General features: G+C 37.9%; 1 protein-coding gene across 5 annotated transcripts in view; it reads left to right on the plus strand.

Moving 5' to 3' along the window:
- Window positions 1–337: 337 nt before the first annotated feature.
- LOC121726857 (protein roadkill) overlaps window positions 338–26,331 on the plus strand; it is a 60,360-nt gene continuing 34,366 nt past the window's right edge. For 2 of the 5 annotated variants that reach the window (XM_042114461.1, XM_042114463.1), the window contains exon 1: window positions 19,523–19,726. In XM_042114461.1, coding sequence (XP_041970395.1) covers window positions 19,713–19,726 — 14 coding nt within the window. In that variant the 5' untranslated portion in view covers window positions 19,523–19,712. Of the gene's footprint in view, window positions 510–16,004; window positions 16,034–18,476; window positions 18,578–19,522; window positions 19,727–26,331 lie in introns of those variants that run through there. The other 3 variants (XM_042114464.1, XM_042114465.1, XM_042114466.1) reach the window with 3 other exon arrangements.

Genomic DNA, 26,331 nt, shown 5'->3' on the forward strand with positions numbered 1-26,331 from the left:
TATGGTTTATTATTTAGCGGAACCACAAAACTCAACAATATCTAGCATTAAATGTTCACTAAAAACCTTTATTAACACTTTTATTACATGAAATCTGCAGACCGACTCCTTTGTTATGTCCTAGTAAGTAGACATAACATTACACGCTTTTGACGCTTATACACCGATATAAGGCTCTCTCCAGTCTATAGTACCTCAATGAAAGATACAAGATTGCTGAGACAATGCCGATGCCGAGACCGAACCATAGAGTATAATATCGATATATACTAGTAATCTGTGGTATAATATTATATATTTAATCTGTATGCTGTAAACGTCATGCAACTTTTTTACCAAGTATTTGAGGTGTGTTTGCGTTTTGTCTGAAATTCTTGTTTTTTTTGAAAATTTTTGTGTTAAAAATTTATTCATTGTATAGTTTTAACTCCTTTTTAGTTATTCTTTAGTTATATGTCCATTGTGTGATGAATAATAATCTAAGGATTCAATAACAAGTGGAGCTAAAGGTAAGTGCAAATTCTACTTTTAGATTTATTCTAATCAACTACCCTATTTTATCAAAATGCAACAAAAGGTAGCAGAATATCATCAGATAATCTGATCCCTAATGATAATCCTATAATTTCTTCACGACAAATATGTCCTTTTCGTGTAAAAGGACTGTGTAGAATAGAATTTACGATGACGTTCCAAGACCAACATGGAGAACTGACAAAAAGAATACGCGATTGTTAGTTTCAAAGTCAATATTTTCGTTTATCAAAAAGTTGATTTACCGCAATAAAGTAATGATGACTCCTATTAAGTTTTCTACTACAAGTATTACTAGGTAGTTACATTTCCAAATTTAGGCATTATTGTTCACTAACCGTGTCATGATGAAGTTAATTATTTGATACTTAGGTTATTTTCAAACTGGGAACTCTTTTTTTTAAAAGACAAAAAAAATTCTTTATCAATATAAGCTTACTCTGACATTCACACACAACAGCACTGTGCATTAACTGGATACAGACTCAAAATACAGAATATCTTGTCTTTATTGTATAAACTATAGTTTACAATAGGGTTCACCAATTAGTTTCCCTCAGGGTTCGTTTTAAGACATGAAAAGACCTTCGCGGTCCACATATTTTATAAAAGAAAAAATTAGTAAACAAAGGTAATTATTTAGATATCAATGAGAAAAGTAACAATTTTTGTAGCTAATTATCTCTAAAGTTTGGAGTGAAATATTGGTGCAAGCTATAGATATTGACATTAAATCCTGGAGATGTTGAAGTCCTAAGATGAACGAAGATCATCTTCGAACATGCTTGGTCCGCACACAATAGGTTGGCGGTCGGCCAATTGTTGACCCCTGGTTTGCAATAAATATATAAGGTATAGTTAAGAATATTTGTACAGTTGACAACAGTTCTGCATTTCTAATATTGAATCTCGATGTCAAATCATATAAACAAAATGTGTCTTTAACTGCACTTTGTACAAATATCTTTCAATACCACTCTAATACCTGGGTTTTTGAGATGTTTTAAGATGACATGAAATTATTACTGTTAACATGTTAACCAATAAAAAATGCAAAAGTCCCATCCCATTTTAAACAGAAATTAGCCAGTTAGGTATGGATTGAAGATTACTATAGACACAAAAGATGTTATCTGTCTGTCTCCAGGCCCAAGAACTGCTATACTAGACTTTTGAAATGTTTGCAAATTGTGTTACATTTCTGTTGCCGCAATTACAAAAAATACTGAAAACAAAATAAATTAATAGTAAAGGGCCATGGGCGTACCCAGGTTCTGAGCCAGGGGGGGGGGGGGGGGGGCAAATTACCCAGGTTCTGGTGCCAGGGGGGGGGCAAATTACCCAGGTTCTAGGCCAGGGGGGGGGGGGGGGGGCAAATCAGATTTTTCATAAGCTAGGTGTTTATAAAGAATAAAAAAATATTAATTTTTAGTTGTAATAAATTATAGGCAAACTTTTTGAAAAAAAGCTTTTATTTAAATACTTTAAAATATCACTTAACAAAAATGACCACATTCAACCAGGCATTTTATAATGCCCGAATGGTTTTGACTCGACAAGACACGACACCACACGACACTACACTACACGACCCGACCCGACGCGGCCAGGCCCGACCCGACCCGACCCGACCCGACTCGACCCGACCCGACCCCACCCGACCCCACCCGACCCCACCCGACCCGGCACGGCACGGCACGACACGACACGACACGACACGACACGACACGACACGACACGACACGACACGACACGACACGACACGACACGGCACGGCACGGCACGGCACGACACGACACGACACGGCACGGCACGGCACGACACGACACGACACGATACGAGTGACACGACACGACACGACACGACACGATACGAGTGACACGACACGACACGGCACGACAGGACACGACATGACTCAATTTACTCCTAATAAGCCTTTTTGTTTGATACCCATATTGCAAAAGTGCTTTAAAAATAACTATATCCCCCTATCTTGAGCCGCCATATTGGATGTAGAATGACATTACATTCGTTTCCGAGTTACTCTCAATGAGCCCTTTCATTTGATACCCACATTGCAGAAGTGCATTAAAAATAACTACACCTCTATCTTGGATGAGCCGCCATATTGGATGTAGTATGACATTACAATCGTTTTCGAGTTACTCTCAAAAAGCCCCTTCATTTAATATCCATATTGTAGAACTGCTTAGAAAATAACTATTTCGCCATCTTGGATGGTCGGCCATATTGGATTTAGAGTGATGTCACATAAAATATCATGTATTGTCATCTAAACTAAACGTGCCTGCAAAATTTCAGCTCGATCGGTTAGTCGACTCCAAAATTGAGTTCCAAGATTTCACCCGAACATACATACTTACATACATACAGAGCAAGTTAAATAAAAGCTTTTAAAAATATTGTATTGCAAACAAATGGCAAAAATTCGTTTTCTTAATTTTTTATGTTTATAGATAAAAGTACGAGATAACAATTACAATATAATAATATGTGATTTTTTAGTCCGGCTCACTTGTTCAATTTGTCAATGGTTGTACACTGTGTACAGTGTACACCATTGACAAATAAAAAGCGCGTCACACGCGCTTATTAACTTATTTGTTGTTATGTAAAAAATACCTATGGGACTGGTTATAGAAACTGGACTAGAAAATTAACAAATTTTGAGGTTTAGCCCCAATTTCACCAGCGTCTGTTAGTGCTAACAGCTTGTTAAAATGTCAAGTCTTCTCTTTCATTCATAAGAAAAACGAAAGAGGTAACGTGATACTAATTCGAGCGTTAACTTTAACAGTCGTTGGTGAAATTGGGGCTTAAGTGTTTACATTTTAAAAAGATCTCTTAGCGCAGTGTGCCTCTCGGCATAGGCCTCCTCCAACAACTTCCACTGTTTTCTGACTTTTGCAACCGGTCTCCCGCAGTAAGTTTTAGCTCATCCTCCCATCTTTGAATTTGCCTGCGTCACCTCTCTCTACATTTTCCTTTTGCGTCCTGTGTGTGTAACATTGGCCAGTGCAGCGCCATTTCTGCTGATCAATGTGAGTGAGGACATCAGTGATTCCTGTTTTGGTACATAGACCAATACTTCTCACTCTATCTTGTCTCCTATAACTGGATGGGTCATGCAGCATGCTCCTTTCCTTAGGCACCTAGCAAGCTTAGATCTTTGAGCAGCAGTAAGACCCCAAGTTTTACATCCATAAGTGAGGTTGCCTAATATACACAAATTAAAGGTTTTTTCTTTATAGCCTCAGTTTCCTCGACTCCATGATCTTCATAAGGGAGTAGGGACCAAAACTTTTTTCAGCCAATAGCTATTCCCTTTTTTTTGTGCTGCAGGCAATAGCCCTGATGTCACTGCGACCCTGGAGGATCTATTGTGACTCCTTCGCATTAGAGTACCGTCCCCAAAGTTTGGGTTATAAGTTTATAACTAATAAATCTTCAAAGTATTATTAAATTTTTGATTGAATCTAATTATTGATATTGAATCAAATAACAATAATATGTACATAAAACAGTTAAGAAATATAACGCATTTTTTTTTCTTTCTGCTTTCAAAGACCAACGGCGCTATTTTAAATATACTTATAAGTATAGAATATAAGATAGAAAGACATGTATATTTAAATACTAGATGACGCTCGCATCTGTGTTAGGTCGAAATCCGTTTATCGCTCATACAAGTTTATGTCCATACAACATCAAAATCGGTTCAGCGCTTTAAGCATGAATATACGTGGGAGAGCCATGCTTCGGCACGAATGGGCCGGCTCGACCGGAGAAATACCACGTTCTCACAGAAAACCGGCGTGAAACAGCGCTTGCGCTGTGTTTGGCCGAGTGAGTGAGTTTACCGGAGGCCCAATACTCTACCCTATTCCCTTCCCTACCCTCCCCTATTCCCTTCCCTACCCTCCCCTATTCCCTTCCCTTCTCTACCCTCCCCTGTGACCCGATTCCCTCTTAAAAGACCGGCAACGCACCTGCAGCTCTTCTGATGCTGCGAGTTTTCATGGGCGACGGAAGTTGCTTTCCATCAGGGACACAATTTGCATTTATAATATTAGTCTGGCTAGAAATTGGCACCTACGTATGTTTTCTAACTTCAGCGTAACTTTTCTATTTGTGATTCGATATCGCGGAATACGTAAAAATCGGCTAAGTGCGAGTCGGAAGGGTTCCGTACCGTTAATAACGAAAAATAGGCCAAAAATTGTATTTTTGTATGGGAGCCCCCCCTAAATGTTTTATTTTATTTAAATATTATTATTAATTATTAAAGTATTTACATAACTAAGGCTTTTATGAAAATTTCAAGTGCCATTATTGATAATACAAGCAAAAAAGGGCAAAAAATTATTAATTTTATTTTGTTTTTAGTATTTGTTGAAATATAATTTATAGCGCCAACAGAAAACACAATATGTGAAAATTTCAGAAGTCTAGATATAGCGGCTATTGAGCCACAGCCTGGATACAGACAGACAGACAGACGGACAGACATCGAAGTCTCAGTAATAGGGTCCCGTTTTTACCCTACCCTAAAAACAGATTAAAGAGGCTTTTAATTATTATTTTTAATAGAACCAAGTATTGTCTACTTCCTAGCTAAAACAGTTCAAAATTCTCTTTAATCTTTCTTTATCTTTATCATCAATCTTTATCTAAACCTTTGAAATATCAGACAGTCGTAACGTAACGGAAAAATACACAAATTTTCATCATAGCAAGAAAATCCACTACATAATTTTTATAAGTCCTAGTCGTTAAGAACTTTATGCTCATCGTTTTAAACTACACGTAACTATCATGCTGATAAGCAATTTTGTGCATTTCCATTGTAAGAAAATGAAAATAAAAAATCTAGAACTTATACATATCATAAAACGAAAACTTATCTACAAAACCGTATTATTTCCGTATCTACCGAGTACCGAAAACACATAATTTTTATATTATGCTGATCCTTGAGTTTACAATTTACATGGAAATATGTATAATTGGAACGGTTTAACGTACATAGTAACGGTGGAAGGTTGGGTTTTGTCGCCCTTTGTAACGCTATAATCGATGTGACCTTGTTCTGTTATATAATTGAAGTACGCTGAAGGATGCTTCCGTAGCCCGGTAGACCTTGAATAAGTTTTTCCCAAGGATTTAGGACGCGGTACACGAAATGATTTCCCGTTTCTAGGCCACCATCCAGACGACCCTGTCCCAAATACAGAATTTAACGGCTTGTATCCCATTATATAATTCTGCAAAGGTGCGTAATATTTGCTAGGTACAACGATGGTTTTTGTGTACTTACATGTTGTGTTTTGCGCTCTTTGTTTTGTTGGATTTTAGACGAATAAAAACTATAATTTTTTGGCTGTCGTGAAAAAAGTATGTTCTAAAACGTACGTAAAAATTCATAAAATTAGTTTTATCATGATTTATAATTTACTAAACGGCTTAAAACTCACCGATAAAAAGCAGAAAATAAATTTGTAGAGACTGAACTGTACAAAAATATTAAATAGTTTTGAGGTTTTCAGCAAAGAAGTTGTGAAATTGATTGGATTTTATAACTATTCCTGTAACAAACTTTCCTAACATAAAACTAAATAATATTACCTGAATGAAACAAAAACTAAGTGATTTTCAAATGTTTTGGTAATGACAGTTACGTTACGGTGTCAGTAATAAATAGTTCATTAAACTCTACATCTGTAGTGGCTTGCTGGCTAATTAAATGGTATCATACCTCATACGTTTGTAATTGATATCATAAAATCGTGATTCTCTGTTGAGTTGTGTTGTGTTTACAGTTTACGTAACCTCCGAAATTCTGGCAACGGTTACAGAATGAAATGCGTACCCATACGTTTTAGGCACGAGATCAGTTAAAAATTAACTGTTTTCGTGCCCTGTATTACTGGTAATTGCTACACTATTGTCTATTAGGTACCTTAAATAAAAAATAAAATATTAACAGGAGCTTGGAGGCAACACCGGTCATCGCGAGATCACAAGCAGTCGTATTAAATGAATCGTTACATACTTTGCTGATCTCGCGGCGTAACGGCCAAACCGCTCGTTCGCACGGACGTATAGTAGGAACTAGGAACAGACGCTCCGATTTGGTCGGTCCGATTTGATCGGCACCGACCAAATCGGGGCGTCTGTTCCTACTAGTATATATAATATAAATCGACCCAAAAGTTAGCCCAAATAATGAATTTTCAAATACCAAAACGTCTGTGGAATTATAAACGTTTGATACCCCTCTTGAATTTATGAGGGCTAGTAAATCTGATTGCTTATTGTGCTCTTTCAATTTGAATATTGAAATAATTATTACGATATGTAAATAATTGTAACCCCGCTGCAAGTTGGGGCTGGGTCAGTCTGTCCCCAGCTAACCCGGGCGCGCGGCCGACGACCCCAGTACGCGCTGGACGCGCCTGCACTGTGAACTGTCGCGTGCGAGCCAAATACCTATATTATTTGTATTCTAAAATCTAGAATAATACAAGTCAAGTCTCTCAAATGGTAGAGCTGGAGCTATAGACTTAATTTGTCACAAGTTATGCAGATAGAACGAAATCAAAAACTTGTGTCCATCTGAACATCAAGAAAGTTTTAAAAATATTTTTTTCAAACTTTCTTGATTTTGGGAGCTAAGATGTGTAGACACAGCTCATCTAACTTATATCCCACTTTTTTATCGGGGCTGAACAATTAATATGAAATTAAGCAATCAGCAGTCGAAATAGTGAACTGTAAAACGTATCACGATTCACGCTATTGTAGCCTCGTTCATGGTTTTTAATAGCCATTAGCTGTGATAACGACACTATAGTGAATGATGAATCATGTGCAAATCAGGTTATCGATCTGTGATACGACCACCGGATATCGAGGCGGTGTCTAACCCGATACCACGGTAAAATTGACCACACCACAACGTTCAAGATTCACTTTTGTGGTTTCCTCTGGGGGGTTAACTGGATCACTTGATAGAGCCTTTTCCTTAGAGTTGCAGGCCTTCACTGACACAACGAATTATAATAATATTAAACTTATTAACCAACTTTTTTATTTTGCTGTACTCGATATTCTTTCTAAAGCAATTTGCCAAAAAACCCCTAAAGATTCAAGAGTATCAAGACGCATTATTGTCGCACGAAAAATAGTTTTAATTTTCTTTGTTACTTTGAGTATAGACCAAATACAAATTGTTATTGAAAAGTAAAATTCATTAATTTAATTAAAAAGTAAGTAAAATTCATTAATGTAGTCAGCACAAAAAAAATAATTATAATAGTGTTGAAAAGTAACTGCACATTATGCACTAATTACAGAACATTTGAGCAGGCAATGTTCCGGTCGCGGTGGTGAATGAGTGCGTTACAACACGGAAACCCTTCTTCATCCGACGACCGTTACTAACGGGACAAATTGTTTTTGGTTCGAAAAACAATAAAATTTAAACGTAATGACTGCTATAATTTTATATTACACTGAATCCGTAGAAATATAATGCAGCATAGAACGATTACGCACATACATTTGACCGCTTAAATATGGCTGTTATTGTCATAAGAATATTTCGTTGTGGCAAGGAAAATTGTATGACCGATGACCCGAGTATGGTAACCACTAACCAACTTTAATACTAAAGTCACCTAGGTGTGCGTTACGTGGAACCTTTTTTTTTTGGACTGAGTTACTCTTTCATACTTCATATTATTTATTATAGTGAGAGTATTTCCAATCAGCAGTGTGGAATAGGGATGACGACAAGGTCAAAGATTAGCTGATTTTTAAATAAAATAAAGACATAGCGATAAAATATAAGTATTTCCAAAATTTCAGCTTCATAACTTATGTATTTTTTTTTGATATGAGCCTTCAATGTTGGATAGTCAAGTCGATTTTTTTTATAAAATGCCTCAATTTTTGTACACCATTCGATAAGTTATGCAATTTATAAAAAAATATATATGAAACCACTTTCATAAACGCAATATTTGACATAGCTATCAAACAAACTACCTAAGCGTGACGTCACAGTTAGGTAACATTTTGTATGGATATCTTGGAGAGTTTTTAAGCTATCAAAGTCATTTTTTCACCTATATTCCTATTTTTGAATGGTCCTTCACTTACTAACAAGAAAAAAAATCTATTATATGGTGCAGTTACCGGGGTCAGAGTAGCCGGGGTGGCGCGCTTTACCCAAAGAATTTAAATAGAAGCCTTTGGCTTTACCACACTCTCTATGTTCTTAATAGAATCTGTGTCTAATAGATTGTGATTTGTGAGCGTAAATAATTTGTGTTCTCTTTGCCTAATAGACTCGTTTATTCTAGGACACAAAGTAGCACCAACAAGGGTCACTTCCTTGTTACCCGACAGGGAAATCTGTTGATATTCTTATCTTGACGAGACCTCGCTTTTATGTACTAGCATATTTGCCACTTTGGAAAGAATAACCGATAGGAATCGTTCTATTGTAAACACTCTTTGCCTTTAAAAAATAGACTTTGTAGATAAGTCCTCCGACTCTATTACGGTCATGACTCATGTATATTTTCACCAGCTTATTGAATAAAAAAGATAATTTGTTTATTAATCTGTCAGATATCACGCGCTTGAGAATGTTATCTCCAAAAAATAATTCAAGTCTCGATCCAATGATTCTCTGGCGGAGGTCCCACGGAGCACGGGCACCGGAGACCGTTTAATAAATCGTTAAATACACAGCGAAATTATGTAACTGTTGTACTTGGGGCCCGTACTCAGTAGATAGGAAAGAAGCGAGGGTCGTCGGGGCCGGGTCACGGGTCTGGCGTGCTGGGGCTCTCGCGACCCCGCGCGTGGCCCCGCGTAGCCCCGCGCGCTCGACAATGTATGTAGGTTAACATCGGCCGCGCTCGATACGCCGCCGCCCGCTGCCGCCGCTTGCCGCCGATGCCGACCACCTAACCTAGATCAGGGTGTGGAGAGATCGCTTATGAAATCTGGCGCACACTAACTGCATAAATGACATAGAATTTCACGTGCCTATAATTCGAGTTTGCGCTCTCATTCTAAATAATTCACTCTACGAAATTTCAATAACCGATTTCAATACGTGTCGTCAGTCGTGTCACAAAGGGGAAAACTGGCGATCAATTTATTTTTGGGACACATTGTAGTCGCACTTTTTAGGTCACTTGTGATTTTATTATGACATAACGACTACTATGATTCATCCAGTACGAATGTACAATGTTCTAGAACGGAAATGGTAATATTTGTGCGATGATCTATTTCGACCATTCAAGGAAAATCAAAGAATGTAGAGCTCTAGCAAACTCAAGATTCGATTGCTAGGAAGACTAAGTACTGAAAATGTGTTAAAAATTCTAATATTTATACAATTAAGGAGACATTTAATTTTAAAATAGCAATCGCATTTTATGTAATATTGCAGCGCTAAACACATTAATGTCGTAATATAATGCGACATAGCAGCGTGCAATTTAAATGTAGGCATTTACTGTATCAAAACCTTCCGCAAGTTGTGAATACCGTGGAACAGGAAGTTGGCTACGCTAACTTTGTCAGTGTACACTGCACAGTGTACTCGACGGCGCGCGGCGTAGAGAAGCTACGAGTTATTCCTCTTTTTTTGTTACGTAGAGTTTATACTCTACAGAGTTGTGGTTGTGAGCTTGTTATGAATTTAAAAAAAAAACAAACATTGGTGCCAATAAACAAGTGCAAAAAAAAGGTCGAGCAAAATTGGATTGCTTTTGACATATACTTTAGAGGATGCGGATACCAAACCTAACTATTTTACGTCGCCTACAACACTACGTCCAGGTCCTTACTGATGCTGTACCAGTTTTCTGTATGAAGTAACCTACAGCAGCTCTTGCCTACGCAAGGCATTCTGGAATAGCGGGGGAGAGCTGACATATACTTTACTTTATCTATGCTACCTTTGGTCGTTGCCATAGTACCGGACTTATTTACTTCACTTCATAACTATTCTTTACAAATAAAGCACTACGATACAAAATGGTATTATAACTACACAACAGCTTTCAAGCTTAAAAAATAAAACAATTCAGGCACTTAATTTCTATACATACTGCGGAGGTCCATTTTTAACCACGCTACATCTCCTTCATATTAATTTTATTCTTCTGAAGTGGATGAAACTCCGTACAATGTACATATTAGCTGTTTAATCTATTAGTAAAAAAAATAGAAACGTTGGAATGCGTTCCGCCACCGTTCTCTGTTCTCCAAGCTGGCTTCTGTCTCGATACGGCCAATTGTGCGAGCCGATTTCCAAACGAAAGTACCGCGCATCTAGGACGGTGAACGTATTTCTTACTGAGATCTCTTGCCGATTAAACGACCATCTAACACTTCAGTGTTCTTTCACTGTACATTCATGTACAGTGAAAGAACATAGAAAATTTCTATGGCACTGCTTCGGATAAAGGAAATTCAATTATCAACATGGCAGTTCTATATATACAGAGACTACGTATTATAGATGGAATATACAGCGATATACATGTTGCTGTATCTCCTTTTGGAGAAATTGTATCTCTTCTTGACGTCTCTATGTAGAGAGTAGAGACTACAGCAAAGATGAACTATGCATAGGAAAGGACATGTTGGTATTCTCCTTTTAAGCAAAGGAGTGAAAATCTACTCTCTGGGCTGGCACAAAAACATTTAAAGTGCAGTCAGTACCTTGGAAGAAAAAAAATTGGATTCAGAATTTTGTACCCTCTAGAGCAACTATCCCCAACCTGCGGCCCGCCGGGACTTTACCTGTGGCCCGTTGCTGTTAAACCATTTTGAAATTTACGCCCACCGGCAAAGTAATGTAAAGTCGTCGTGAAAAACGTGAAATTTTTTCCACTTTTTAACCCCCGACAAAAAGAGGGGTGTTGTAAGTTTCACGTGTCTGTCTGTCTGTCTGTCTGTTTGTCTGTGTGTGTATCTGTCCGTGGCATCGTAGCATACAAACGGGTGGACCGATTTTGATCTAGTTTTTTTTGTTTGAAAGCTGACATGATCGAGAGTGTTCTTAGCCATAGTTCATCATCATCAGCCTGCTCATTGCTGGAAAATCACGGATTATCTGGTTCACGAAAGCCCGATAAGCAACTTGCAGTCGTTTGATAGGTTTTATATTTTGCATTCTAGTTTGTGACATTTATGAATATATTATATTATATATGTACTCATTAATGGAAAGTTGATCTGGTGCTGCAGCATCACCTGGTAATCAATAGGATACCCAACTCCTCACCAACTTAGAGCAGAGGTTTCGTGTTTGGGCTTATTTTAATTGCGACAACTAATAAGACGTAGATAAACAGTAAATATTTGCATGCTGCTGCTGCAGCATCACCTGGATTCTATAGGAGCCGAGAGCCGTATGAACACAAAGTGGAGGTTTCATGTTTGGGCACAGAATATATATTAGTAGTACCAACAAAAGTCCAACTCGTGAAACCCGTTTAAAAAAATAACAACTCATGCTGCGATACTATAAAGTTCAAATTCCGACCGCGCAGTGTTAGGTGCCTACAATTATATTTGGCTACATGTGCGCTCCCTTTCTATCGCGTAAGAGGTACCCTTTATGACGAAATCAAGATTGTCACCTTTTAGAAAATAAAATAATCTACTTTTTAACCCCCGACAAAAAAGAGGGGTGTTATAAGTTTGACGTGTCTGTCTGTCTGTCTGTCTGTTTGTCTGTGTGTGTATCTGTCCGTGGCATCGTAGCGTCGAAACGGGTGGACCGATTTTGATCTAGTTTTTTTTTGTTTGAAAGCTGAAATGATCGAGAGTGTTCTTAGCTATAATTCATCATCATCAGCCTGCTCAGTGCTGGACATCACTGGATCAGGGTTTATCTGGTTCATGAAAGGCCGTTAACAACTTTTAGTCGTTTGATGGGTTTTATATTTCATTCTAGTAGTGAATTTACAATATACGTATACACATATTAATAATGGAAAGTTGACCTGGTGTTGCAGCATCACCTGGTAATCAATAGGATATCCAACTCCTCGCCAACTTAGAGCAGAGGTTTCGTGTTTAAGCTCATTTTGATTGCGACAGCCAGAAAGAAGTAGATAAACACTAAATATTTACATGCTGCTACTGCAGCATCACCTGGATTCTATAGGAACCGAGCTTCGTATGAACCCAAAGTGGAGGTTTCATGTTTGGGCTCATATTAACGGCCTCATCGAAAAGGACATCGATAAATACTGCCGCGCACTGTAAAACTCTGGAACGAACTGTCACCAGCAGTATTTCCGGACCTATACGACCTGGAAACCTTCAAGAAAAGAGCGTATTCCCTCTTAAAAGGCCGGCAACGCACCTGCAGCTCTTCTGATGTTGCGAGTGTCCATGGGCGACGGTAGTTGCTTACCATCAGGTGACCCGTTTGCTCGTTTGCCCCCTCATTTAATAAAAATAAAAAAAATGGTAATCATGAGAATATGATTCTGTTGATAGGAATTAATATTCTGCACTATAACCAACACAAGTTTAAAAAGTATGAAATAAAATTAAATTAAGAAATTTAAAAAAACCCCGCCAAAAAAGTTTGTGTATTTAAAAAAAAATACACAAACATAGCAAATAAACCAATTTGTTACAAATATTACTACACATAAATAAACACAAGTTACTATGTTTAAGTTGTAAAAAATTCCTGACCAGCTCCTACACTTTAATCGAATATTATATAAAACGTATATCATAAAATATACATTGGGTTACTAAAATTTGATTATTACTATAAAAAAGTTTGCGCCCGACACACCTTGACAACAATTATGGACTAAAATATTACTTTACACAAGTTAGGAATTATTTGAACTTGAAGGCAGTTAAATATTATTTCATTACTTTTTAAAGTTGTTTGGCGGGGTCTTTTTTTAATTTATTAATTTAATTAATCGTTAATTTTGAAGAACGTTATTTTTTAACCCTAAAAATTTTTATTGCGGCCTACGACACCAAGACCAAGAATGTTTGTGGCCCGTATGAAAAAAGGTTGGAGACCACGGCTCTAGAGTCTAGATTCTAGAATCTAGATGGAAGCCGAATTAAAATATGTTATGAAACAAAAAAAACTTCAGTTTGGATCATTGTCTTATTGCAAAAAAAGCTTGGGAAACTTTCTGATTTTATATTTTTACATTTTATTATACTGAGAAGCAAAGAAACTACCGCGAGTGCTTACTTACCTTTCATCTCCCGACTTACCATTTTGCTTCGCTTCCGCAAGAGAAAGTAAAACAGAAGTTAATGTTTTTATTTATTTTGAATTACAAAACATAGTGTAACAAATTGTTAAAAAAGATTGAAATCTTTTCATTTACAATACATTTTAGCTGGTTCCTCGTTGTGTTTTCTGCTTCTTTTTAAAATTAAACAATAAATTTGAAAGTAGGTAATGAAAGTTTTAATGAAACTGAAAGCTTTTTGTGAATTTTGGTCTACTGTCTACAATCTACATCATTCACAATCGATTAACGTTATAATCTCTGAATTTTCAACAATAAATTTATGATCTCTGGATTTTCAACAATAATAATTATGAACCTATTCCCTCCTAAAAATTATGTTATATTTTCCTCCCCACTCTTTAAGATCTCTATCGTTCCATCTGGAAGATTTTTTGAAATAAAAAGGACATAATCTGTACCTGCCTAAAAAACGTAATATCATTCTGTCCCCTAAACTTTTCAGTATTTTTACCTGTTCGCAATTATTATAGTCAATGGTCATGCGCTGCTGCTGGACTGAAACCATAGTATTGGATTTAATAAGTAGAACTGACCTTACGTCGAAACTTTAAATGAAGTATGGCCCACGATTTGAATGCGCTTCATAATGTATTGCGGGTTGCGGACCGCGTAGGCCGAGGCGCAGCACTCGGCGGCGAATGGTTATTATGTCACAGAGATATCGTAACTTTGCCAACTGCTCCAATAGAAAGTGCACGGGCACGCTTTTCTGATACTATTCATTGCCTAGGAAATTCAGCCGAGCAAAGTCTATGCACAGAACTAAATTTTCGATTTAGTTCTGTGCATAGACTTTCCCGACGCTAATTGGTGCGGCCTTTAGAAAGTACTCGTGTCTTACGATTTAGATTTTAGACGATTTATTCTGCTCCTTACTTTAAATATGGACGCCGCGCCGAAGCCGCTTACGCCGCCCCCGATTACGACTTTAATGAATCCCTGACCTTAATCTATTTTCTAGATCGTTTAACCGAGTATCTATTATTGCTTTAGCTAGATGAAGATAAGACAGATCTAGATTCTAGGCTGCTCCGTTTGCCTCAGATCTATCGGCGAGTGATCGTTAACCTTATTATATTGTTGAAGCGGTGATGTTATTAGTATAATCTGGTGACGTAGAATTAATGAATCTTTGTGATTTACAAGTGTAGAGCTAGATGTGAGTTGTCTCAACCTACTTCGTGAATGACGATCGCGTGCAATCTAATAACGACCTTATTTTATAGCGGCGAAGGTATCAATTAGTTGCTTATTGTGTATATATTTTCTGTCTTACAATTAGGAACTTAACAATTTTGCACCGACATTGTGAACCTTATGTCGAGGGATGGAGGGTTCAAAATTAGTTTTCATTTCTGTTCGAATACTATACATGTTCCATTCAACCATGAACTCCTTTGAGGAACGTCCCGCGTAGTTGAGACCTCAATTTTTAAACTCTCTCACTTATTGGTCAATCAGAATGACATTTGTATGGCTTACGTCAATGTTATACAAATTGTTTTCAGAGTGGGTTTAAAAGCTTTACAAATAGCATTTAGGTACTATCAGAGAAGTTGATTCCTATAGGCAGTTGGCGGACCTAAGATCCGACCGATCACATTGAACATTGAATTTTCATAAGTCCAAACTCCGACCAAATGACGTAGGTCCGTCAACTGCATAGGAATCAATTTCCTCGATGGTACGTTTAGAATACCTAAGGTAAATCCTAGCTACGAAATCGTAACTCGTACAGTAGGCAATTCTTTCTGTGTCTGTTAACTGTGTCATGTGCTAAAAAATAACAATATTATGAACGAAGGTTGCTAATTTAGTAGGTCGTCCGGTCGTCCATGAAATTTTATGAAATTATAAAAATATGAATACGGAATACCTAAAATACTGTAAGTAGGTTTGCCTAGCCTTTCATAATAAAGAGCCGTTTAAATAGTTTTAAAATAATATTCAAACATTTTTATCACGCATTCATCTATAGTTTTGTTAAATGCAAACAGTGTCAAGGTGGGCACATATCCATTACGTAATAACGAGCAATTACGATCGATTTTAATATTAGGCTTTATTGTGTCTGCGCCGTTTAACATAGGCCCTCTTCTGTTTCAGAACCGCCGGCGGGAGACTTCAACAAAAGTGTGAGTACCTGCTTTTCGAAATTGAGAAACGTAATCGACAATTACCACGGTGAATGCGGCCTCTCTAATTGTGTAAGCCGAGCTCATTACTCAATCAGATGCATCTCGATTCTCGTCTCTCGTCGGATGGCACTAGGGAATGCAAATCTCGCGAGATTGGGGTTCAAGCGAGATCCCGCGAGTTTATGAATACAATACCGCGAGATCTCGCCAATTTCGAGATCTCGCGAGATAAGCAGTTTGGTGGGTTTTTTTGCAAATAATCACAATATTTGAATAAATTACGAGAAGAAAGTAATGAGTATTAAAAAATATACGTGGGAGAGCCATGCTTCGGCACGAATGGGCCGGCTCGACCGGAGAAATACCACGTTCTCACAGAAAACCGGCGTGAAACAGCGCTTGCGCTGTGTTTCGCCGAGTGAGTGAGTTTACCGGAGGCCCAATTCCCTTCCCTATCATCCCCTATTCCCTTCCCTTCTCTTCCCTTCCCTTCCCATCCCTACCCTCCCCTCCCCTATTACCCTATTCCCTCTTAAAAGGCCGGCAACGCACCTGCAGCTCTTCTGACGCTGCGAGTGTCCATGGGCGACGGAAGTTGCTTTCCATCAGGTGACCCGTTTGCTCGTTTGCCCCCTTCTTTCATTAAAAAAAAAAATTAACATTCGTTTTCACGATTTTTTTCAATAGAATTTTATGCATCAAACATTGTTTGATGTATCTGTCTATAATTTTTAAGTAGCAAACTTTGACATACGAATCTACTATCTATCAAATAACAAATGAAAGAAACAGCCAGTCTTCTCTTCTAATGCGCTTTTATAATTTTGGACGTCCGCGGTACCTAAAACGATAACGTAGGATAACGTGACGTCCAGAATTATAAAAGCGCACTATCAAACACAAAACTTTTAGTAATAAAATAGTTCTTTTATAACTAACAAAATAATGAGAAGTCAAAATTCAGGACCTAGTTGAGAATCACAGTGCACAGTTGCTTAGGCCAGCTCCTCTATGTTTTGACTCCGTGATCGCAACTCCGTCCGTCAAAAGTCCGTCAGTCCGCGCTTCAAATAAGACGTATTTATGCTCACATGCAATCTCGTTAAACTCGCGAGATCTCGCCTTTTTTCGTCCGAGATCAATCTCGCTAAAAAAGGCCGAGATCTCGCGAGAACGAGATTGCATTCCCTAGATGGCACGGCGCTCGGCGCGAGTTTCCCAATAGCTGGGGGCGATTACTCGGCGCCGTTTCCCAATAGAAAGTCCTCCGGTGCAGGAAGCGCCGCTGCACACGTGCGCTCCGGAGGGGGCCGGCCGATGCACTTTCGTGTGACGTCACGGTACCTTTCGTCAGAGTCAGCCGTCACACGGCACACCGCTCCGTAAGAGCTATTACGCAATTAATGCGCGCAACTCGACTTTCCAATTTCGACAACGGGCTATTGTATGGCGCTTTCAAATTCGACTTCACCGCCGCCCTGCTTGACGCTTTCTTGCGGTTTCTACTCCTGAAAAGAGCTGAAAGTTTCACGAGTGCAACGCGATACGCTTTCACTTTGTGGGTTGCCCAACTTTGATGCATCAGCTTTAGTCGGTGTTTAAGAAGCGGCCTACCGATAGAGTGTTCTAGCCTTCTGAATGTTGTAGAAATAAACTCCCTGGACCTATATATTTTTTCTGTCAATCGCTAAAACATTTGGAAATTAAACGAATCCCAGTCACCATGAGTCGAAATGAACATTGAACCTGCTTTAATTTAGGTTTAAATGCACATTCGTAGCGCATTTCCATTGGCCGGCTAAATGAACACTTTCACAGTCATATTTAGTTTTGTCGGGCGTATTTGAAAGCCGAATGGGATGTAGATATTAAAGTATGCGTGACAGTTGATGTCGCCTCAGCCCGCGCCCCGCGCCCCCGGCCCCGCGGCCGCCGTAGGGTTTTCACTCCGAGCTTTCTCAGTTTGTTAACAAAGCGAGAGTTGAAACTGCACTCGACTTTATAAGTTATGTACCTACTTACTTTATCGAATGGATATGAAAACATCGCCTGCGTTAATATATTGATATTTTATTTTATGTAGAAAGTGAGCAGTGAAACTTAGCTGATAACAATATACTGTGAAATGCTTTTTGCATTTCGACTGTTTATTAGGTCATGTTTCAAAGTTATGTAGAGATGAAGAGTGTCCACTTTCATAAAACTACATATTCATTTTTTTATTGTCATCCAAATTCCAAAATTAGGTTTGTAATTTATTACTTTCGTCATACTCGACGTCCTGACACTTTTCCATCTTCCTTCTCTATCGGTTAAATGTGATAATATTTTTTCTTTGTTTTTTGTATTTAGAAGGATAATGATAATCTCATTATATCCATAATCCAACATTATGTAATGATCTTAAATATTTATTGCCATAACCTAAATACATTTGCAGGGAAATTGTGCGATTGACTGGATAGAGCTGCGCTATGGTTCAAGAGTTTCATCCACTATCGTACTAGAGGGCTTAAATATTGTATTCAGCGCTCGTTATAGGTACGTAAAAGGAACTATAAGTGACCCGAACTTCAAGTGAACGCCATAGAAAGGAAAGGTCAAATAGTAAATGAGAAAGTTAATCGTGGAAAGTGCGCACGAGTGAATCTGCAGTGATTACATATTGAAAATCGCATTTAAAATCCCTTGTTGAATTTTGTGTCCTCTATTTGAACAGTCTTATTAGTAGTTATTAGTCTTATTTTTAACCGACTTCCAAAAAGGAGGAGGTTATATGTTCGGCTGTGGATATTTTTTTTAATTACGGACTATGCGACGTCCAAAGATATTTTGAAATCGGTTGTGATTTGTAGTCTATCTCAGTATCTTAAATTTTTCTCAAGTGACTTATCTCCGTTAACAATGCTATGCCTATGACCACAGTTTGATATTTTAAGATCACAAATATGAATCTCTAAGGGCCTATCCTATTTCACCACTTCCTGATAATATTATAGTGCCGGATAGGCTATCCACAACTTATTTGACAGATGCTCCATACTCTATCTCTCGTTCAAGTTAAGTGGTGGACTTACCAGGAAGTGGTGAAACAGGCCCTTAATAAAATAATTGTTTAGATGATTTCTTTATATTTTTAATACATTTTTCATGATAAGTATATATTTTATAAAGTAATATAAGCTTGAGCTTTAAATGAAATATTTTGTACGTTCAAACACTTTCAAATACCAAAAAGTTGTTAAGTACCAACTACCAGCTAAACGCTCAGAGGCATGTCGCGGTCGTTTTAATTTGCGTCGTAAGTGGGCACATAATTGTAATAAAAGCTCGATAACGTCGGGTTCATGGGCTTTCACCGGAGGAGCCGGAGAGGAGAAAGGGTCCGCGCAGCTGTCCCTCGGGTGCTCCGCCCTCGGCGGCCCGGAGCGCCCGAGAGCCGCGCGCGCTCGGCTCCGCTCGGGCGAGTTTCGTTCGCCGCCTCGGTCCACGGCCAGTCGCCCGTCGCTCGTGAAACGCGCGCCACGCCTGTACCCCGGTCCCGCGCGACTCTGTAACCATGTGGTGATGTGAGACGGACGTGATCACTCGCACTCGACTTAGGGCTCGGTGGACATCACGCGGACGATCCCCAGTGATACTGTGCTATAAGTGTAAAATTGTGGATTACATTATAATGGCCTTAGCTAGGTGAGCTATTTCGGTTGCTGTGGTCAACACGGAACTATTTTATTTTGCTGTATTTGTTGAAGGATTTTCCTACATGTGATACGTCAGTTTGCGCAATAAAATTGCTGCATATTTCACGTTGTATTGTATAGGTAATTGGTAAATCTCTCTATTGAGATAACGTATCGTAACCTTTATTTATTATTGTGTCGAATGTCGATCTATATTAATTATAAATTTTATATATTATGTATGTATTTTTATTTTAATAAAACAGCTGCATACAGCGAAAGTTACGGAGACTCGCACGCATTATAACTTTCTTTGTTGTGTAAGTCGAAGAAGTGACAGCCAGGTAGAGGGAGCGATTTAGAAATCATTAAACATAATCACCTTTGATCTACAAATGCGGTGAAATAATTTACTGTGAATACGTTTTATCGGCGCGCTACGAAACCGTGCGTTTTCCTCGAAACGCCCTCGTGTCCGTTAATGCGAAGCCGATGTTTTCTCTCCTCACCCTTGTTCGTTCCGGCTACCCCAAACGCCGAACCCCAGCCCTCTGTCGATGGGAATGTATTTTAAATTTCACCTATGTATTCTCTATTTTATCTTCCACGCAGCACGGCTGACGCACACACACGCAACTGACGTTTGCACTGGATTTGAAAAATACATATGTAAATAGATTAGTGTGCGAACTCCTACAGATAAGGTCGATTATGATTATTAAAAAGCAACATTACAACATTGTGAATTGCTTTCGAAGTGCTCTCAATAATTAATTGATCATTTGACTAATTTGTCAATATTTAAAAGCATATAAGGTTACACTTTGTTTAGGTAGAGAATTATGTACTTGTACTATACTAGAATGCAGTATCTCTACATGCATTAAATTGTATTTGCCCAGTGACTTTCCGACTATATGTATATTGTTTTGATAGTAAATAGTTAATTCTCGGTATTCCATCCTGCCTAGCATACGCCAACGAGATATTATCTCACTCTCGAGATAATTAAAAACTACTTGTCTCATAATGTCAAAATCTCGACATTATCTCGACAAAACTCTATAAAAATGTGTTATTTCGATGATAGATCTACGCGAGAAAAAATGTTTGTCATGCTAGGGTCAATAGAGATGAAGAGACAAACCATCAAACATCGAGAAAACATGTAAAGTGAGATATCTCGTTGGCGTATGCTAGGCAGGCAGAAGTTGTGAACGACAAAAGCTCTACCTAAGTTAGCGCTCTTGTTGTATGCACGCACGATACAGATACGTGCATATCAGCTGATTGTCATTATTTATTTTTCACTGAATAATTTTACAGTATATCATGAATACTAAACTAGAAGTAACAGTACATTGAACATCATAATATATTAATTTTTATTGCTTCGATCTTGATTTGCTTAGAGGTCCTAGTTCCAAATTTAATAAACAGAGGACGGATAGGATATTGATTTGAAAAATTGAATGCATATACACGAAACACTTAATAACTAAGTAACATTGGAATATTTCAATCAGGAAACCATATCACATAAAATAATTTTACAATATTTAAATTGAAATCCGAATAAAAAATAATTTTACATTGTGCGGACAAAAACATCGTTAAAGACTTCCTATAAAAACTTAAAATCAAATAAATTTTATGTAAATACCAGAATACCGGTGTTTATAGTAAATCATCATGCATCATGGTGCATTATTTTATACCAAATCAAACAATGTAATATCTGAATCATTCAAAATGCGATTCCAAATTCAAAAGCGATGAGCCAGTGGCAGGGCAGCATCCGGCACCCATATTATTGATTTCAGAAGCAAGGACTCGTTTCGTCCCTAAGCAGGTAACAAAAAGGACCGAAAAACAACTCGTCCTGCGAGCTTAATTTTTTAGGTCTTTGCCTTTGTTCTCAACGTTGCATGAAAAGGTTAAACCGCAAAGCTCTCTGCGCGTAAAACTTTTAACGTGTACGACGTATAAACGCATCCTCCGAGCTTACGTAGAAAATATTTGGAATGCAACCAATTAATGTGGTCATTTCTAGCTTTCATATCCGACGAACTCTACTATTATTGTTTAGTTTCTCTCACCCGTGTTCAATGTATTGTAATTTGTAGTTTCATAATAAGCCGTTCTCTTATAAACCATTTCGCACCACATAGAGTAGGGCGTACTAGTATTGTGGTTTCACAATGCGAAAATTCAAACTCTACCTTATCATTTCGATTTCATAACACCGAACTGGATTATACGAAATGATAAATAGGCTAAGCCCGGCCGCACATTGTCCGAAATTTCTGATCAGAAACAGTTGAACGTCCGCGCTTTCTCTTACATTTTGTACTGAGCCGAGTGAGCTCGAACTCGCCGGAAGGATATTTCGGATAGTGTGCGGGGTGGCGGTCCGGCGAAATTCAACTGTTTCTGATCAGAATTCGGACAATGTGCGGCCGGGCTAAATCTACGCATTAATCATACGTAACAAATTGAATATAATAAAACTAATGACATCGCCTTGTATCAAAATTCAAAACGAGCATGGTCTGAGAGTATTTTCTTGAAATTTCAAATATGCATTTATGTTTAAATATAGTTTAATAGCCATTTTAGTTCTAGTTTATAAATATAAAAACAAGTTTCGAGTATTAAAACTGAGCTTTCCTTAAAGTTGTTAGATGTGGCGTTTAGTTCAAGTAGTTGGTTCGCGTGGGTGAAGATAAGGATTCGCGAAGATGCGCCAGCAAAGGGGTCAATAGCCTTCAACATGGCGGTGGTTACTCTGAAAACAGGACAGGGCTGACTCGAAATAATAATAGGTTGGCCGGCGTCGGCGATAATCAACTCAATATTATACAAAGCAGCTCTAAAACCGCACGTATTATTTTGAAGGCATAAAAATCGCGTAATGTAAAATTCTATAGTGCTTTTGCTTAAAGTTTTCAACTCAAATTAGATTGCAAATATTAGTTTTTGTCTTTAAAAAGTAGACCCCATTATGTTACGAAAGTGAAACATCGCCGCAATAAAAATTTTGAATATAATTTGAATCACAATCCAAGTCCTCCTTTCTCTACGTCGGTATCAGAAACTGTGCCGCTGCCGTCTAATTTGATTGTGTAGGAATAAGTTGAACGAGGTTATTTCGCAAGAGTGTATCAATTTAACTGTGCCTACTGCACGGTGCACGTTCACTCGCCGCTCGCCCGACGACGAACCCGCTGTGCTCCTGTTTTGATGCCAACATACCTCCAATCTCCATATTATACGCTTAGATGTATACCTGCATTCGTTGTTTGGACGTTTTGTGGTATTATAGAGTTTATTAGTCTGGATACACGTTTTAGTTTAAGAAGAGAAAAACATAAACGTAACTTCCTAGGATCTATCCCGCTAAATCTTCCCGAAAATCATTTGTACTATTGCTGTTTGTTTCGTTTCAAATATAAGATAAAATATGTTATGCCTTTTGGTAAACAACTCATTGTAGAGACTACAATAATTACTTAGTTAACATGGAAAAATATATTATTTAAATGAGATGTTAATAGTTGAAGAATTGACGAATAATATAACGTTTAAATTATGTAGGTAGCGCATCTAATGTCAAGGACGTTCGAGTATTTAAAACAGGTAGACGTCCGTCCGTTTTGATAGAAAAACTTTTGGGATTTAATGTATGTCATGTGCTGTTAAATGTATACAGTATACTGTATGTGTAATATTTTAAAATGTTTAAGATCGGCGGAAACGCTCACGGCTGACTCTCTGTTATTTTTTTAAAGCGCACATGTGTCAAACGTAATTGACAGCTGTGCCTCTTTTCTTCCGGCCTTTCTCTTTAAAATGGAGGATCATTTTTCAAACAAACTCGTTAATTAGAGTTCCCTGTTGTGTAATTAGTAGCATCCCCCTGTTTTTTAAATAATCTCTACAAATAGGGACATTATGACAGGAATTTTTCATGCTTGGGACGTTGTTATAGATTAGCCCCCTCAACTAATAAATAGATCTGCACCTTGTAAAGTCGTTATTATCTATATTTTCTCCTATTCTGATTACAAAGTTACAAAAGCCACTCGACAGACAAGGATAACATTTTAAAATTTGTAATTTTACAAAGTGTGAATTTTTAGTTTAATAAGGAAGTATTATTGTGCAAAAATAATTTGCATTTTTTTTTGGTGCGAAAAGTCGTCTGTTTATTTGTTTTGGCGTCGATGCGTGGCACCTTCTCTTCGTCGGACGATCTTGACTACAGTTTCACAACACGCATTGAACGCCTTGGGTTTCTTTATTTTCACTACGATATCGCTGTGGTAATACGCTTTAATCGCGGTACGTTACTCAAATGTCTTTAACCCTTTTGCGTTTTCTTTTGTATGCTGTGTAGTTAATTCAGGGAAATGTAGAGACCAATTCGTTAAATGCATGCGATGATGTTATAAAGTAGACACAAACATTTCAATGTAATCCCCACACATGCATTTGTTGTCCTAATGAGAGTCTAATAAAAAAATGCAAATGTTAAATTAAATTTCTCTATGGTATTAAGAGTTTCACAAAATAACGAACACGTCGCGAGAGTCGTGCGAGTGTGTCGTAACTCGTAACTCGCAAGTCGGCAACAGCTGGGGAGGCGCTGAAAGTGGGCCCGGCCCGCGCTCGGGCGAAACTGTGTCGAGACCCGGTCACAATTACTATCATACCAGCACGATGATACCACAACCTTATTAACACGTTCTCTGCCGCGTAGGTCACCGGTGACCGGACCCATACCTGTATCACACAATGTGGACACGTTTATCGTACATTTCTCTGTAGTAAGTGACCGGTGCGGCGCTGCAGAGCAATACTCTCACATGGTATTCACCTGTGTTCATTATACGTGAAAATTTTAATGCAAAAACGGAAAGGTCTGGAAAAAATATCTGTTTCTATAACTTTTTATTCATTTATCAATAATGGTATTAACAATTTATTATTAATTATTAGACTACAGATAAAATTAAGCATATTGTAAAAAATTCAAGTGCCTAGCTGTTTCCATTATTGTTTACGAGCCAAAAAGGTTAAAAATATTACGTATGTTGTATGGGAGCCCCCATTAAATATTAATTTTATTCTGTTTTTAGTATCTTTTGTTATAGCGGCAACAGAAATACATAATTTGTGAAAATTTCAGAAGACTAGCCATAGCGGTTATTGAGTTACAGCCAGGAGACAGACAGACTGCGGTAACCGGAAACGTGACCGGAGCGGCGCAGTGATAAAGATTGCGTACTTTTCGTACTACAGCGCAGCGTAGGTCACAAGTGACCTCAAGGGGTTTTTTTAATATATCTCAGGAACCCTGCTCCCCATCGAACCCTAAATGGTGTCATGGTTTAAGTCTTGACCTAATACATCTATTTCGACCAAAAAGCTTTTTTTGTAATTTTTCTTGTTTGTACTACCGGCAGAGAACGTGTTAAGTGTAAAAACATACGCCGTATCGCCACAGTCCCTTCTAGAAGAGTAACACTATAATCAAAATAATTAGGCATTGAATATAGTATAATACTACTAAGCACTATATTATATTTTGATGTTTTGTGCCTCAATTCGCCGTTTGGAATTTGTTTAATTTATTTTTCATTCCTATCTTTTAATTTACTCGTGTACACCAATAGTTGCTGTATCATTAAAAGTGACTCTACCATTTTTGACAAAATTGGATCTCAGTGCTATCTGTTTTGCGATTTACTTTAAAATTTAAATAAAATTAATTTGTAGAGCTCTTAATTAAACGTGCCTTAAAGTTGTTAGTTTATTACTTGTAAGTTGTAACCGACCCAAAAATAATAACTAGCCAAGGGATAATGGAATGATATTAGTATTCCTTACATGCTACCTACATAAATATCAACTTAAGTTGCACTTACATTAATGAAAGTACTTAGCCATTTTAGAGGCTCGGCGGCTTGCGCTAAGAAACTGCTGGGTATTTAGTCAATATGGCTTCGGCGAATATTTACACACAACCTTCATCATTTTTGTCGTTATTTTACCAAACTGTCTTGACCTAATACAACGTTTGTATTACTTAATATTTTAATTCATTGCGTATTTAAGTAAATAATAAGTAATAACATTCTAGATTGTTTTTGTAGAAAACTTTAGATCCCTGCAGAGATTAGAAAATCTTAATTTCTCTATATTCGTTCGCCCACCTGTTATACGATCGCCGTAGCTTTCTAAAAATTATGTTCGTAAATGTTATCGCGATCATCTTAATACCATTATTGTACGAAACGAGAGATCAGATCGCGTCTCGGGTAGGAGGCTACATAATATAGGCTAGAGCGTGTTGAAACAGTGATACTCGTGTAACTAATTTCGCCAAGGGAACAATTCGGAACTGGGACACCGAGCGCCCTCCAAAGCTCACGAAGACGTGAACGGATTGACCCATTTAGAACTCAAAACGCAATGGGACCGGCGCGGAATCGATGATGTTGTAATAACCGAATCTCGTTCCCACTTGGTGCTTCGCAACTGTGTCAGGGTCCTCATCCATTATTTACCCCTCCCTCCCTAAACGCCCCTGTTTGAGCATTTTTTCGGTTT

This window comes from Aricia agestis, chromosome 5, assembly GCF_905147365.1.
Source record: "Aricia agestis chromosome 5, ilAriAges1.1, whole genome shotgun sequence".
Classification (NCBI taxonomy): Eukaryota; Metazoa; Arthropoda; class Insecta; order Lepidoptera; family Lycaenidae; genus Aricia; species Aricia agestis.